We start from the raw sequence: 17,863 nt of genomic DNA, 5'->3' as shown, positions 1-17,863 counted from the left end.
ACAAATAAGTTTTGCTCCTTATGAAAGGGGCAAGTTCAAATCAATACTCACCTGATAATCCTGCAATTATAGCATATATCACAATCTACTTTTCCCAGCACACTATTCCAGTACTGCCCTATGTAATTCCAAAAAAAGCACACTCTAGATTTTTCAAATTACTAATATAAAAAAGATTAAAAATTGAACTAAACTTTGTAAGTTGATTGATGTACCCTGAAACAACTTCATTATAAAATATATTACACAAAATGTTAAATCTTCCTAACTTCCACTTACAATCTTTCAATATTACACTTCTTCCTCTGATGTTTTAGCCAGCATGCTTTTGTTTAAATCATCTTAGGTTTGTGAAGACTATATCCTTTGCCACACTATTTTGCTCAAATTACATTTTTTTTTGCCTCAAATGACCTCAAAGAATAATTGTCCCTGATATATTACAGCTCCCTTATGGGAACCATAAACCAAAATAATTTGCCAAATAACAATGAACTCCAAAACAAAGCAATTATCAACAAGATTCTACTTTTTCTACCTTGCACTTTAAAACAAATTAGCATCAAATGATACTTCAAACTGAAAAGTAAATGTCATTTTAAACAGTCAAAAATATTGCTGACAATCACAAACATGGTCACATCCTTGCTTGAATGTGGCACTATATATCACATCTGTTCCACAATTGCTGTTTTTTAGTTGCACACGCTAGGTTAGGACACCTATTTGATAACACAATTCACCTTTGAGGTTTGACAGGTACAATTATCATCATAGTATTTTTCTTCAAACCTTCTCACTATCACAACAGGTCAAATGGTGTAACTTTTCAGAGCTCCCTTTTAATGAACCAACTAATACCTCAGGTTCATGGCTTTGTCACTTCTTGTTTTCACAAGCTCTCAGGACATCAAAGAGGATCTTTCTCCTTTCCTGTCAAGTACTTTCTGCCACCAGCATTACTGCTTCCTTCTTTAATCCTGTGGATATTACTCTCAGGTCAAGGTTCACCAGGTCATATGGACTAGTGTTTATTATCCAAGAAAATTACAACTGATTCCTTGACAATTCATGCAAACTCTTAAAAATTCTTTTCAAAATCTCTTCAAAAATATACAGATTCCTTGATAATTTCACAGAATCTACAAATTTTCACTACTGTAGTGCTTCTAATAAAATGTTGTCAGACATTTGGAAAAAAAACCTAGATAGTTAAATCCCTATAGTACTGTCGCAAAAGATCTTAGGAATCAGAAGTGTACTGGTGGTGATAAATCTCATATATCCCATTGAATCTCAAAGCTGGGTTTGCACGCTGAAAACGTATTTTTAAAAAAAAGTTACTAAACTAAAAGTGATGGGGTTACTAATCATGTAGAGTTCTAAAAGCCAAGTCAATTTGTATACATCATAAAATCTTTCACTTTATACTAACAAAGCAGAAGCTCGCGATTTACAGATATTTTCCAATAACAATGCAAATGTATAGAATTAGAACCAACATTTTACTTGCCATTTGTAAACATTCACTGATGCACTCACCATTTAGAAAATAAATCAGAAACAGTGAAGCTGGGAGACTTCCCTTTAAGTTATTAAATTTAATGTAGACATCTAAAATATCCAAAATTCTTTCAAACTGAAGACTACATAAGATAGTTGGGTTTTAAACAGTCTCTTTTAATTTAAGAGAAAGTACAGTTTGGAGAGGGAGAATGTGACTTCGAATGAAATCTGCCTGGCTGCCACAGGGATAGGAGCTCAAGTTAAAGCATATTGAAAGTAAGGTGTACATTTTAAGTCTTGCACACAGAAAATAATTGGTCTTGAACCTGGAAGGAGGGAAAGGGAAAAAAAACCTAAAAAGTCACTGAAATGGGTTTTGTAGCTGGATTTTATTCAAGCATACTCAGAAGATTGAGTGAAGTGACCTTCAAAAAGGACACTGACCAACATATTCTGGTGTGGTGGGGAGATGAAAGCCTGCTGAAACCACAGGAGGGATTTGGACTAGAATCTACAAGGTTACATATTTATTGATAACATACAGTGGCTCTGTTGTGTTACTGATAGTAGACAACTATTTTTTCCCTAAGTAATGTTCAGTCAACATTGACTTTAGTGTTTGTGTTACAATACAAGTCTTAAAACCTGAGATCTTCTCCCAAGATGCTCTGAGTCAATCACTGGGAAATTCATATCTGTTTCTAAAGGTTTTCTTTATAAGGATCATAAAATAGAAACAGGATAATTTATTATTATTTGAGATGCAATAGATTTCCCTGATCAACATAAATATTAATAATAGTAAGAGGACAAGAAAGAATTGGATTACAGCCCAAATGCATTCAATGACCATTATAAATATTTGACATCATTCTCATCTGAAAACGTTGCTTCCCTAAGTAAGCACTATTGCACAATTGTAGACACTTAGATGCCCCATGCTCAACTTACAGCATTGAACTTTGAACAGTTAATCCTAGATATTTTATTCTAATCGTGTTAAGAGGTGTTATTATACATCTCTAGAGCAAGTGGGACTTGAACCTCTGCCTCCTGACTCAGAGGTAGGGGCATTACTGCTGCATCATAAGGGGCCTAAGAGTCAATGCTATCATGTGTGCACAAATTAGGAGCAGGAGGTTATTTGACTCATAGCTGCTTTGATCGTAACTTTAATTTTCCACCTACTCCCATTAACCTTTAACCCCTTTCTTAACCCCTTCAAGAATGCCTCCACCTCCGTCTTAAAAGTATTCAAAGAGTCTGCTTTCACCACGTTTTGAAGATTAGCTGCAAAGATGCAGCCCTCGAGAGATAAAATCTTCATCTCTACCTTAAATGGTTGACCCTTTAGTTTAAATAATGACTCCTAGTTCTTGATTCTCCCAGAGGAAACATCCTCTCTAAATCCACACTGTAAAGAACCCTCAGGATCCTAACTGCTTCAATAATGTTGCCTCTTACTAATCTTAAATTCCAGCAAATTCAAGCCTAACCTGCCCAACATAACCATGTAAGTATTCCAGTTACAGGTAGTTCCTCTATCACGTGATGGTTGTGTTCTTGTGCAACCCTGCATTGTAGAAAGATCACACTTTAGAAACAGTGCTTAAAGTGTTGGTGATGTAGAGGGGAACCTTGATTATCCGAACGTGATGAGTGGGCACTATTTCATTCGGATAATCGATTATTCGGTTACAGAGTCATACAATCAGAGGTGTACAGCATGGAAACGGACCCTTCGGTCCAACCCACACTTGCCAACCAGTTATCCCAACCCAATCTACTCCCACCTGCCAGCACCCAGCCCATATCCCTCCAAACCCTTCCTATTCATATACCCATCCAAATGCCTCTTAAATGTTGCAATTGTACCAGCCTCCACCACAACCTCTGGCAGCTCATTCCATACACATACCACCCTCTATGAAAAAGTTGCCCCTTATATCTTTCCCTCTCACCCTAAACCTATGCCCTCTAGTTCTGGACTCTCCAACCCCAGGGAAAAGACTTTGCCTATTTACTCTATCCATGTCCCTCAATTTTGTTAACCTCTATAAGGTCACCCCTCACCCTCCGACCCTCCAGGGAAAACAGCCCCAGCCTGTTCAGCCTCTTCCTACAGCTCAAATCCTCCAACCCTGGCAACATCCTTGTAAATCTTTTCTGAACCCTTTCAAGTTTCACAACATCTTTCTGATAGGAAGGAGACCAGAATTGCACGCAATATTCCAACAGTGGCCTAATCAATGTTCTGTACAGCCACAACATGACCTCCCAACCCCTGTACTCAATACTCTGACCAATAAAGGAAAGCATATCAAACACCTTCTTCACTATCCTATCTACCTGCGACTCCACTTTCAAGGAACTATGAACCTGCACTCCAAGGTCTCTTTGTTCAGCAACACTCCCGAGGACCTTAGCCCACTGGCCCATCTAGTCAAGATCCTCTTGTAATCTGAGGTAACCCTCTTCGCTGTCCACTACACCTCCAATTTTGGTGTCATCTGCAAACTTACTAACTGTACTTATGCTCACATCCAAATCATTTATGCAAATGACAAAATGTCCTTGTGGCACTCCACTGGTCACAGGTCTCCAGTTTGAAAAACAACCCTCTACCACCACCCTCTGTCTTCTACCTTTGAGATAGTTCTGTATCCAAATGGCTAGTTCTCCCTGTATTCCATGAGATCTAACCTTGCTAATCAGTCTCCCATGGGGAAGCTTGTTGAACACCTTACTGAAGACCATATAGATCACATCTCCTGCTCTGCCCTCAATCTTCTTTGTTACTTCTTCAAAAAACTCAATCAAGTTTGTGAGACATGATTTCCCATGCACAAAGCCATGTTGACTATCCCTAATCAGTCCTTGCCTTTCCAAATACATGTACATCCTGTCCCTCAGGATTCCCTCCAACAATTTGCCCACCCACCGTGGTCAGGTTCACCAGTCTATAGTTCCCTGGCTTGTCCTTACCGCCCTTCTTAAACAACGGCACCACATTTGCCAGCCTCCAGTCTTCAGGCACCTCACCTGATGATACAAATATCTCAGCAAGAGACCCAGCAATCACTTCTCTAGCTTCCCACAGAGTTCTCAGGTACATCTGATCAGGTCCTGGGGATTTATCTACCTTTACCCATTTCAAGACATCCAACACTTCCTCCTCTGTAATCTGGACATTTTGCAAGCTGTCACCATCTATTTCCCTACAATCTATATCTTCCATATCCTTTTCCACAGTAAATACTGCACAAAATACTCATTTAGTATCTCCCCCATTTTCTGCGGCTCCACACAAAGGTCGCCTTGCTGATCTTTGAGGGGCCCTTTTCTCACCTTAGTTACCCTTTTGTCCTTAATATATTTGTAAAAAGCCTTTGGTTAATCGATTGAATGCCTTTCCTCTGACTCTTTTCATGACTCCCCATTCAGGAGACTACAGCAGCACACAGCACGCGATGCCACGGCCCCAACCCTGTGAACCCGCCCCCCTCCCCCATACACATCCGCCCCTCTCCAGGGCAGCTGGACTGGACACCAACAAGACTGCTGCACTTGCCTTTGTGGGGTAAGTCTCTAAATAGTTCTCGCACGCACACGCACAACCTTTTGACAGGTTCCACCTTTGCCCTGTACAGGATAATGTTGGAGAGATTATCTGGGGGGGGGGGGGGGGGGGGGAGGTTTAGTGTACACACCTGTGTAGAACTCCAGGGAAAGTGTGGGGAGAGAGGGCGGGCAGACAGACAGTCGTTTGGTGACAGTGCCTACTTAATCACTGTAAACAAAAGACACGATCACTGTTGGAAACACGTCTTTGATGTAACGTTTCCATCGGGACCTCGAGATTTCCTTTGGATAATCCAATTTTCAGATAATCAAGTTTCCTCTGTAATCGCGTTACAGCCAACACACATTTTAAAAGTTTGCACTTTAGAAACGATACCCCCAATTTGTCAATAGTGTTACAGTGAAAGCGCAATAATGAAATGTGAATTACAGCAGAACAACTGTATTAATCTAATAAACATTCTCTGAATTGCTCTGTGTATATACACATCTTTCCCCTCATAAAGAGACCAACCATGCATACAATATACCTAATGTGCTCTCACCAATGCCCTACACAACTAAAGCACAACTTCTCTACTTGTGTTCAATCAGTCTCTTAACAAACAAGAGCATTCTATTACCATTCCTAATTATTTGCTCTGTTCCTAATTATTTGCTGTACTTTATGATTTGTTCACAGGACATTCAAATCCCTCTGCAATCTCTCACCATTCAGAAAATATATCTTATTCTTCATGTCAATTTGACAATTTCACATTGCTCATATTGTACTCCATTTTCCAAATCTTTGACTAATCGCATACTTGTAGCCCTTTATAGCCTCCTGCTGTCTTTTTCCACAACTTATTTTCCTAACTATGCTTGTATCAACAGCAAATTTAGCACCCAAACCTTTGGTCCTTCCATTCAAATCATTTACATAAATCTAACACTGATCTCTGAGACACATTTTGCCAACCAGAAAATGACCCATTGATACCTATTATATTTCCTGAGAGCTAGACAATCTTTTATACATGCTAATTTATATGAACTGCAATATTACTACACCATGAAGTTTTAACTTCCACAGTAACCTTCGAGCTTATCAACTGCATTCTATGTACAGTATGTCTTTATCCAGAATACATTAGTTTCAGAGAAATCCGATAAATTGGTAAAACATGACTTCTCTTTCACAAACCGTGTTGATCTCCCTTTTTAAATCTTTTTTCTAATGTGCTCTGAAACAACAATACTGTCTAACAATTCCCCTGTGACAGATGTTAAACTAATTGGCCTGCTGTTTCCTGCTTTCTGCCTCAAACATTTTGACTGGAGTTACATTCTTTTTTTCCATTTTTTCCTAATGGAACATTTTGGAAACTAAAAGCAACACATCAACTACCTCACGATCCACTTTCAATATGCAAGAACATTATTTTGGCTTGATCCACAGTACTCAACAATTATGCACTTATACAGGATGGATTCGATCCTTGGCCTTCAAATACCTTTGTGTACTGCTCCACAAGTTTGGTGAAATAGTTGAACAGACTGTGCTGTGGTCGCAAGAAGTCAAATTGATAGTTACGTTGTTCTTTCTGCATCAGCTGAGTCAAAAACTGCCGGCCATTTCTCGCAACAAATTGAGCGGTTAGTTTCACAACATCCAAATCAAAGGCCGAGATTGACGGGGGATCAGCGATGAACTCAAATTCAGGTGGGGGTTCCTTTGGGACAATTGTTTCCTGAATTACTTGTGCTTGCACCTATTCACAGAGACAGGAAAGAATTTATAATTTCACAAATAAAATTTAAAAGAACTTTTATTTACTTCAACAGAGATATTAAAAACATGTATTTATTCATCAATGTTGCAACTTAAAAAGGAAAGAAAACACATTAAAAAGTTTGTGTGATAACATAATAAATGTTGTTTGTGAACTTTTGCCTATGTTAAATAAAACATTTAGGCACATTTCCACTTTTGATCCCTCCACAGTCTGTAAATTGTCCAACCCCTTGTCTAACATCCAATGCTGGACAAGGAGAAATTTCCTTCAACTAAATATTGGGAAGATTAAAGCTAGTGTCTTCAAACCCTACCACAGACTCTTATCTAGTTTTTGCCTCCATCCCTTTCTGTGGGGCCAGACCATTCACAACAGTGACATTGCATCTAATCCACAGACAAGCTCCGGGCCCATAACCCAAACTACCAACTGTACATAATAGTGCCCACCTCCACACCTGTCACAGTTTATTTCCTGCCTAACCAGCATCCTTACCAGCTCCCTCTTGAATTAATCAGTCCATGCTCTCCTGGTTGGTCTCTCATTTTTGACTACACTGGAGCTCATCTAAAATCACACTGCCCATGTCCTTGACCTACCATGCCCAATTCACTGATTATCACTGACCTGGTTAATTTGTATTACCTCCAAATCTGTCTATGCCTCAATTATTTTTGTTTATTTATTCATTCATTGGACATGGGTAATCATTGGCTGGCTAGCGTTTTTACCTGTCCCCAGTTGCCCTCAAGGTGGTGGTCATGAGCTGCCTTCAACTGCTGCAACACATGTGCTGTAGGTAGACCCATTACACCATTAGAGAGGAAATTCCAAGATTTTGATGCAGCAACACTGAAGGAATAGCGATATGTTTCCAGGTCAGGATAGTGAGTGGCTTGGAGAGGAACTTGCAGGTGGGGTGTGTGTCCATGTATCTGCTACCCTTGTCCTCCTAGAATGGCAGTGGTCATTGGTTTAGAAAGTGTTGTCTAAGGATCTTTGATGAATTTCTGTGTGTATCTTGTAGATAGTAAACAGTACGGTTATTGAACGGTGGTGGTAGAGGTAGTGGATGTGGTGCCCACCAAGCTGGCTGCTTTCTCATTGATATTGTCAATTGTTGTAAGAACTGCACTCATCCAGTCAAGTGAGAAATATTCCATTACACTCTTGACGTGAGCCTTGCAGATGGCAGACAGGCTTTGGGGAGTCTTGGGAGTTACTCACCGTAGTATTCCATGTCTCTGACCTGCCCTTGGACCACTGTTCATATGGAGAGTCCAATTTAATTTCTGGTCAATTGTAACTGAAGGAAGTTGATAGTGGATGTTCTGTTGATGGTGGATGTTCTGTTGATGGTGGATGTTCTGTTGATGGTGGATGTTCTGTTGATGGTAACACCATTGAATGTCAAGAGCAGTAGTTAAGATTGCCTTCTATTTGAAATGGTCATTGCCTGGCATTTGTGTGGCATTGGAGAAAGTGTGGATTGCAGATGCTGAAGATCAGAGTCAAAAAGCATAGTGCTAGAAAAGCACAGCCAGTCATGCAGCATCCAAGGAGCAGGAGAGCTGACGTTTTGAGCATAAGCTCTTCATCAGGAATGCATGAAAATTACTTACCATTTGTCAGCACAATACTGGATGCTTCTCAGATCTTGTTGCACTTGAACATGGACTGCTTCAGTTATCGGAGTTACGAATGGTGTTGAACATTATGCAATCACCTGCAAACATCCCCACCTTATGGAGGGAAGGTCATTGTTGAAGCAGCTGAAGGAGGAACTTATTGAGTCAAAATGACTGAACTCCAACAATCACAACAATGTTTCTATTTGCCAGGTGTGACTCCAACCTGGCAAAGAGTTTGCCCCAGATTCCCTTGATTCTAGTTTTGCTAGGGCTCCCTGATGCCACACAGTCAAATGCAGCCTTGATGTCAAGGGCTGTCACTCTCACCTCATCTGTGGAATTCAACTCTTTTGTCCATGTTTGTACCAAGGCTCTTATGAGATCAGGAGCTGATTAGCCCTGGTGGAATCCAAACTGGATGTCTGTAAGTAGGTTATTGCTCAGCAGATGCTGCTTGATAACACTGTTGATTATACAGGTTATCTCTTTACTGATGAAGAGGAGTAGTAATGAGTGGTAATTGCTGGGTTGAATTTGCCATGCGTTGTGTACAGGACATACCTGGGCAATTTTCCATATTGTCAGATATGAAACCAGTGCTGCACTGTATTGGAAAAGCTTGGCTTGGGCAGTGGGAGGCTCTGGAGTACAAATCTTCCATAGTATTGCTGGAATGTTGTCCGGGCCCCAAGTCTTTGCAGTATCCACAGTTTTCTAATTGTTTTCTTGATATCATGTCGAGTGAATCAAATTGGCTGAAGATTCGCATCTGTGATGGGTGGGATCACTGGAGGAGGCAGAGATGGATCATCCACTTGGCACTTCTGGCCAAAGATTTCCGTGAATGCTTCAGCCTTATCTTTTGTATTGATGTGCTGGGCTCTTTCATCATTGAGGATGGGGATATTTGTGGAGCTTCCTCCTCCAATGTGTTGTTTAATTGTCCACCACCATTCATAACAGGATGTGGCAGGATTTCAGAGCTTAGATCTAATCTATTGGTTGCAGAATCACAAAACTCCATCTATCACTTGCTGCTTGGTAGCTTTACCTCATTGACACCTCATTTTCAGGTATGCCTGCTGCTGCTTTCGGCATGCCTTCCTGCACTCTCCATTGAACCACTAGATTTTGATTATGAAACGTCACAGAGCTGAAATATTAAATCTTTCTTCTCTCTCCATAGATACTGCAAGAGCCTCTGAGTAATTAAAGCATTTTCAGTTTTCATTTAAAGTTTTCACTGTAACTTCATGGCATCACCCCTCCCCATTTCAGAGCATTCCAACAGCATTACAACCGTCCAAAAGCTGTGTCTCAATTCTGTCCCCCTTTCCCCAATCTTAATCACTCCACCTTCAGTAGTTGTGCTTTCAGCTGCTACTGCTTTAAATTGTGCAATTCCCTCTCTAATCCACTGTCTTTAATGTTCTCTTATCCTTTAAAATGCTCCCTAAAATCCACCTCTTTGATCAAGTTGGTGATTAGCTTTCCTGATATCTAATTTTAGGGTTTAGTGTCAAATTTCTTTTGCTAATGCTCCTGTGAAATGTCTCAAGACATTTATCTGTTAGAAGCATGTATATAATTATAAGCTATCATTACTGTCAACAAAATTACTCACCTTTTGTGGCAGCTGTTGTTGTTGTTGTTGCTGCTGCTGCATAACCTTTGGTATAGCAGCTGAAGGTTCTTGGCCTTTCCCCTCCTTGAACTCATTAACTTTGTGTCGGTAATATGCATGGTAAGGATCATTTGGATTCAAGAAGTTAAACTTGGAGTTGTTTATCTCATTTTGACGGATTCGAGCTTCAAATTCAGGGCCATTTCTAATCAATGCAAAATAATTTTCAATTTTAAGCTCAAAGAATCATTGTAACACATCAAATACAACATGTAGCTGTCTGAACTTGGCACTCACCTTGCTACAAAACTTGCAGTCTTGTCAACAATGTTTCTGACTTCAGGAGGAGGATAAATAATACCAACAATGGGTTTGGATGTTGCAGATTCATCTTTTGTTTCTTCTGGCACCTTTAAAACAAAACAAAATAATTGCCACTAAATTCTTAATCACCTTAATGATTTTTAAAACCTGACTTTGTGTCTGCAGATGACTCAGAATCAGATTGTGGAAATGGTATTTTTGTTCCAATTAACCCCCAAAACACATTAATCTTTGATTAAAAAAAATGCCCATGTTATGTTAGGATAGCATTTATCTCTCCAGGCCCTTTGGCTCACAAGCCTCATTCCTAATGAAGGTCTCTTGCCCAAAACGTCAAAAAACTACAACCAGGTAGCTGTTCAATACTCCAAAGCACTACAGATAACTAGGCCTGCTAACCTGTCCCATTGATGGATTATAGCTGTCAATAGGGCATGGAATTCTTCCCAGACAGCTGAAGAATTGGTTCAAGTCAATACTCTATTTGTTCAGATGCCTAACTGGGCAAGCAGCAAATTGTATTTCAGTGCTTTGTGATGGTAGATGGATTTAACTCATCATAAGTTGCCATCACCCCTCTACACACCAAACAATATATTACTTATCATATTTTGCCTAAATTTTTCAGGCTTGAAAGATTTACATTCTTTTTGGCTTTTAGATGTATGCTATATTGGACAAACGAAAGCTTTCTTGTTAGTTCCTTACATTAAAAATCCATGCTAATTTATTACTTAATTTTATATTGGGATAGGGCTCATCTGGACCCTATGAAGTCTGGAATATATAAGTGCACTACAATTTAAGTGCGCAGTAGGGTACTGTGCTTTGTTCAGCTCCATCTTCTCCAACTAAACGAGCAGTTGCTTATCTGGATTAATTTTAACAACAATGCCATAATCTCAACAGTACTCAGTAATGATTGGAATACTGCAGTCTTCTAAAATAAATTGTTTTACAATACTCTGCACTATTTGTTTTTGCGTTTCAAAGTATCATATTTCCCCATCATCAACTGTTTACAAACGTGTGTGAACTGGACGAGGGGAATTTTAGAAGTATCATGTAACCATCCGGATTGCAGTCGGACAATGGGCCTGATTTTAATGCTTGGTAAACGCAGACATTATCATCTCTGTGACAAATCAGACTAACATTCCGCAGATGTGTGGATTATTTAATCGTGTGCCCGAGAGATTAATCCAGGACCAGCTCCCATAACCAATAGATAATACAGACCGGAGACAGGAAAATAACCACATCCCGGAATCCGGGATGCAAGGCCAATATGCGACGTTGACTGCGAGCTCCAGGCCCAGAGCCTGTGGACTGGAGGCCTCAGCTTGTTTGGGGGGTGGGGTGGTACCCGCATCACAACGACAGACGGTGCCAAAGTTTTTTTTTCTCAAAACCTCTTGCCGTTTTAAAACCCACCTGGTTATTTTCGGTCTGAGGTGGCGGCGGCAATGCCTGCACAGGTCCGGCCGGCATGATGTCAATACCGAGCAGGATAGGGAATCTCAATCCCCCACCGCCACCGCTCCGTGAACAAACTCGACCTGAACAAGATGGCGGCTACGGCCTGCGCCATCCACCTCCTCATACGGGGGGAGGTGGGATGAGTGTTGGGTATCTTATGTAAAGTTCTTCCCACACATTTAATTCAGTCTCCACCGCTTATCACCTTTTAATTATACTTCACTTTTGTTATAATGTTGCTTTTGTTATGTTTAAACTGTAAAGTCTTGTTTTTGTTGTTCTGATCCCTCGATTGCCTGGTACACTCCTTACGTCTTATGACGATCAAGCACGTAAACGCGTGAGTACGTTATGGTTACGTTGCGTGCGTCCATGACAGCACGTTGTCAACAGCCGGAGAGTAGCTAACGGTCGGTGCAGGTAGGTACAGGCTCAGTGATGGAGTTTGATCAACCTCTTCAGACATATCTTTGGAGTCGGGAAAACTTTAATGTAGACCTTCATTCCTAAAATGAATGTCCAGTGATAGTACTCGTGTGCTACTTGTCGCCCGACCCCCCCCCCCCCGTAATATACAGAAACAGAAGTTGCTGGAAAAACTCAGCCGATCTGGCAGCTTCTGTGCAGAGAAGTCAGAGTTAAAGTTTCGGGTGTGGTGACCCTTCCTCAGAACTGATGGTAGTTAGGAAATTGTCGGTTTATATGAAGAAGATAGGGTGGGGAGAGGAGATAAAGAGTAAACGATAGGTGGGGATAGAGCCCAAAGATAGAGAAGATCAAAGAAGTAGATAACGATCTGGCTGGGAGGGTGAATAGCTGTTAACGCAGACTGTTAGTGGCTAACAATAGGTACTGTGTAATGGCAGACTATGCGATTTAAAAAGGCCTGGTGTGTGTCGTAGAGGACGAGGACATGGGGGAGTTCAAGCCCTAAAATTATTGAACTCGATATCGAATCCAGTGGACTGCAAGGTCCCCAGGTGACCCTGGTTTCTGTTTTTGTTTCTGATTTACAGCATCTATCATTCTCTTGGTTTACCTTGGGCTGGGGGCCCTCGTGCTAATAATTGAATAGTTCATTGTTTATCCAATATGGGGGAAAAAGAACTTTATAATTCAGATTCCGTTGGATCAGGGGTGCTGTGAGGGTTTGGAAAGCAGATTAAGCCGTGTGACTCTCCATCTTCTGCAATACACTCATCTGCTGGTGGTGCTTCCCATCTCGTACTCTTGTCCTCTGAGGGTGTTCTTCCCTCCCTTCTCCCCATTCTCGAGGTGATTCACCCTCCACTCACCTCCTGCTTCAGGTTCCCTCCTCTCTTCTGAAGTGCTTTTCCCTTCCTCACCCCCACCCCTACCTCCTCAAAGTGCTTCTCCCCAATCTCCCTTGCGATGCTGTTCCTTTTTGAGCAGTCCCTTGGAACTGATGATGACTTGCTTCCATTCTGGTACCATGGGTTCTGAAATGTCCAAGTAGTCCAATGCACCCATCTGCAGGATCTGCCACATGTGAGGCAAAGCTGGTGCTGTTTGAATGACTGGCTGGGGAATTGTTTGGATGATTGAGGTTTTTACCCGAAGCTTTGATTTAATGTCTGCACAGTCCCACTGAGGTTTCTGCATGTGATCAGTGACTTTGCAAATGAGTCTCCTCTATTTCGGTCTCTACACAAGCCAGGTTTATGGGGATGTTTGACTTCTTCAAAGGTGTTTTAAGGACAGCCTAAAGCATTTCCACAATCTTCCTTTTGTGACAGGATAGATAAAGATAAACTATTTTCTCTGATTGGCGATTCTAAAAATTAGGGCCACCCTATTCAAGAGAGATGTTAAGAAGGGTGATAGTGGTTTGGAACTCTCTTCTACAAACAGTCGTTGATGCTAAATTGATTGCCAATTTTAAATCTGAGATACTTTTGTTAACCAAAGGTATTAAAGGATATTGGCCAAAGGCAGGTATATGGATTTAGGCCACAGATCGACCATGTCTCATTTGAATGGTGGATCAGGTTCAAACGGCTGAATGGCCTTTTTCTATGTTTCTATGTTTTTATAACTGACTTCTGAGTAAAACAGTTGCTTCAGGAGTCTGGTTTTAGGCCTACGAACAACATGTCTTACCCCATAGATCTAGTTTTAATTGATTAGAGCCTTGATGCTGGGCAAATTGACTTGGGAGATATTGTTTTTCAAAGTTTGTGAGAAGATTTGTAGCTCGCGTGCTCGTTGTTGTGGTTCTGTTCGCCGAGCTGAGAATTTGTGTTGTAGACATTTCGTCCCCTGTCTAGGTGACATCCTCAGTGCTTGGGAGTCTCCTGTGAAGCACTTCTGTGATGTTTCCTCCAGCATTTATAGTGGTTTGTCTCTGCCGCTTCCAGTTGTCCGCTGCAGTGGTCTGTATATTGGGTCCAGGTCGATGTATTTGTTGATAGAACATCACAGAAGCGCTTCACAGGAGGCTCCCAAGCACCGAGGATGTCACCTAGACAGGGGACGAAATGTCTGCAACACAAATTCCCAGCTCGGCGAACAGAACCGCAACAACGAACACCCGAGCTACAAATCTTCTCACAAACTTTGAACACCTACGAGCGAGAGATGCTAAGACAATCCAGGAAATGGGAATCCTGTGCCAACTGCCTAAGTGCCACATACGAACAACTCCAGTTCTTGCACGAATGCCAAAAGAATCGAATCCTTCCACCATGTGTCAGATACAGACCACCAGTCAACAACCCACAAGCCCGAGACACAGCCAGACAGAACGGATTCAGGATGATCCAGGTAATGATTACAGATGCACACAACAGACTACACAAATACATACAAGAAATTGCACACCAAAAATTATTAATTTCAAAAATCACCAATCAGGAATGGACCCGGACCATAGAACAGGCTGTCACCATAGGACAGAAAAGGACCACACACCGCAAAATAACGGCGCTAAAAGAAAAAATGGCCAAACTAACACACAACAGAGAGGACACCACAACACATACCTGGGTTAGAAACCTCTCCCACAGACAGCTCACAGACATGGAAGGAACAATACTGGCCAAGGGACTCGACTATAACCACATGGACACCAAGACAGCAGACTTCCTAGCAGCACTAGAATGCACACTCAAAAATCAATGGACTGACAGAAGAGACACAACAAACAGTGAGACAAAATATTGTACCCCTGATAACAAGGAAAAGACAAATACACAACCTCAACACCAAGAAGAGGGAAGCACTAAAAACACTAAGAAATGATAAGAACATAATCATACTACCAGCAGACACAGGCAGAATGATGGTCATCCTGGACAAAGCAGAGTACATCCAGAAAGCAGAGTACATCCAGAAAGCGCAACAACTACTTGCAGATACCAACACCTACCTAAAGAGAGAGTTTGACCCCACTCCACAGCTCACCAATAGGATAAACAACACACTGAGAAACCTGCAAAAAAACAGACAAATAACCAGGTTTGACCTACAGAGAATGAAACCTGAAAGCAACACCACCCCAGATTCTATGGACTACCTAAAGTGCACAAACCAGACATCCCACTCAGACCCACCGTATCGCAACCAGGGACACCATCACACAAACTGGCTAAAGAATGACAACAGAAACTGAAACACCTGATCAGTGGATCCAGACACTCTATACAGTCAACACAGGAATTCTTGGACATCATCAGAAATATACATATAGATAAGGAAGAAACTATGGTCTCATTCGATGTAACGGCTGTATCGATAAAACCCTTGCCAGAGAAACAATAGCCAACCTGCTGGACATACAGAACAGACAACAAGACAGGGAACCTATCAACAAAGACTGCATACTCAAACTACTGGACCTGTGCCTCACACACTTCACATTCAACAACCAAATATATGAACAAATCAACGGCACACTCATGGACTCACCCATCTCTGGACTCATAGCAGAAGCTGTAATGCAAAGATTAGAACAAACAGCCTTACTGCAAATTCAACCCAAACTCTGGGTCAGATATGTAGATGACACCTTTGTAATCATTAAAAACACAGTAATAGAAAACACACACCGGATCATCAATGCCACACTCACAGGAATCAGATTCACTGGAGAGGAAGAAAAGGACAACCAACTCCCATTCCTAGACGTGATGGTACAGAGAACACCGAATGGAAAATTCACCACAAAGGTATACAGGGAAGCCACACACACAGACTACAGTAGTCCTGAACTACGAAAGCAACCACCCCAACACACACAAAAGAAGTTGCATCAAGACACTGTTCAAAAGGGCCACAACACACTGCAGTACACCAGAACTGTAAAAAGAGGAAGAAGAACACCTCTACAATGTATTCGCCAAAAACGGTTCCCCTCGCAATTTCATCAACAGATGCCTAAGGGAAAGACAACGAATGAGAACATGCCACAACCCAAAGGACTAGCCACGTTACCATACATCAAGAACATTTCTGAACTGACAGCCAGACTACTACGACCACTAGGACTCATAACAGCACACAAACCAACAGCCACTCTCAGACAACAACTCACCAGGACAAAGGACCCGATACCCAGCATGAGCAAAACCATCATTGTGTACAAAATCCCATGCAAGGACTGCATAAAGCACTACGTAGGACAAACCGGAAGACAGCTAACGATCCATATCCATGAACACCAACTAGCTACGAAACGACACGATCAGCTATCCTTAGTAGCCATACACGCAGGTGACAAGCAACATAAGTTCAATTGTGACAACACTACTATTATAGGACAAGAGCTGAAAATGTGTTGCTGGAAAAGCGCAGCAGGTCAGGTAGCATCCAAGGAGCAGGAGAATCGATGTTTCAGGCATGAGCCCTTCTTCAGGAAGAAGGGCACATGCCCGAAACGTTGATTCTCCTGCTCCTTGGATGCTGCCTGATCTGCTGCGCTTTTCCAGCAACACATTTTCAGCTCTGATCTCCAGCATCTGCAGTCCTCACTTTCTCCTATTATAGGATAAGCCAAACAGAGAACAGCCAGGGAATTCCTAGAGGCATGGCACTCATCCACAGATTCTATCAACAAACACATCGACCTGGACCCAATATACCGGCCACTGCAGCGGACAGCTGGAACTGACAACCGGAAACGGCAGAGACAAACCACTATAAATGCCAGAGAAAACATCACAGAAGGGCTTCACAGGAGGCTTCCAAGCACTGAGGATGTCACCTAGACAGGGGACGAAACGTTTGCAACACAAATTCCCAGCTCGGCGAACAGAACCACAACGATACTGTTTTTGGTCCAGCTTTCTTGACACCAGAAGACAGAACATCGAACAGTACCACACAGAAACAAGCCCTTTGGCTCAACATCTCTGTGCCGACTATGATGCTATTCTGAACTGTTCTCATCAGCCTGTATCCCTCTATTTCCTGCCCGTTCATGTGTCTATTTAAATACCTCTTAAACCACTTACCATGGTAGTGCATTCCAGGCACCCACCACCCTCTGTGTTTAAAAAAAACCTTGCCTCACATTTCTCCTTTAAACGTCCACCCCTCGCTTTAAATCTGTGCCCCCTAGTAGTTGAATCTCAAGAAGGCCCTCGAACATGCCAACTCCTTGTTGCAACTGTTGATTCTTGTCCAACTGACTCTTTCCTTGTGTCAGCAGTTTTTTTTAACTATAGAGGACACTGCTACCAAATATAGTCCTTTCTCCTCTTTGTCAGCCCCAAACAACCACTTCAACTTGTCAGACTATGAATTATGAACAACAACCTTCTATAATTTATTTTCTCATCCTTCCTTCCCACTGAATTCCCCCAGAAAAAAAACAATGTAAAGAAGGATCTTTTTAAGTGCTGACACAAGATGCAGAAATGGCCAGATGATTTGTTTTTATCCAGTAGTTAGTTTTGTTCTTAATTGAGGCTAGAGAATTG

General features: G+C 41.6%; 1 protein-coding gene and 1 long non-coding RNA gene across 2 annotated transcripts in view; one reads left to right on the top strand and one right to left on the bottom strand.

The window, feature by feature from the left end:
- The window catches only part of LOC122562646 (uncharacterized), a 51,319-nt gene extending 46,350 nt beyond the window's left edge, over nt 1–4,969 (top strand). Inside the window, exon 4 of the long non-coding RNA XR_015761259.1 lies at nt 4,951–4,969. This is a non-coding gene — a long non-coding RNA (uncharacterized LOC122562646). The remainder of the gene's footprint in view (nt 1–4,950) is intronic.
- Nucleotides 1–12,084, bottom strand: part of sf3a1 (splicing factor 3a, subunit 1) — a 42,281-nt gene extending 30,197 nt beyond the window's left edge. The window contains exons 1-4 of the mRNA XM_043715664.2: nt 11,880–12,084; nt 10,419–10,531; nt 10,122–10,326; nt 6,585–6,842 (exon numbers count right to left, since the gene is read on the bottom strand). Of these exons, the coding sequence (XP_043571599.1) occupies nt 6,585–6,842; nt 10,122–10,326; nt 10,419–10,531; nt 11,880–11,936 (633 nt within the window). The 5' untranslated portion in view covers nt 11,937–12,084. The remainder of the gene's footprint in view (nt 1–6,584; nt 6,843–10,121; nt 10,327–10,418; nt 10,532–11,879) is intronic.
- Nucleotides 12,085–17,863: the final 5,779 nt, after the last annotated feature.

The sequence above is a fragment of the Chiloscyllium plagiosum genome, unplaced genomic scaffold (genome assembly GCF_037043375.1).
Source record: "Chiloscyllium plagiosum isolate Xiang-an unplaced genomic scaffold, Cpla_swu_hap1 HiC_scaffold_24, whole genome shotgun sequence".
NCBI lineage: Eukaryota > Metazoa > Chordata > Chondrichthyes > Orectolobiformes > Hemiscylliidae > Chiloscyllium > Chiloscyllium plagiosum.
This window is presented reverse-complemented; position numbering and strand designations above follow the sequence as displayed.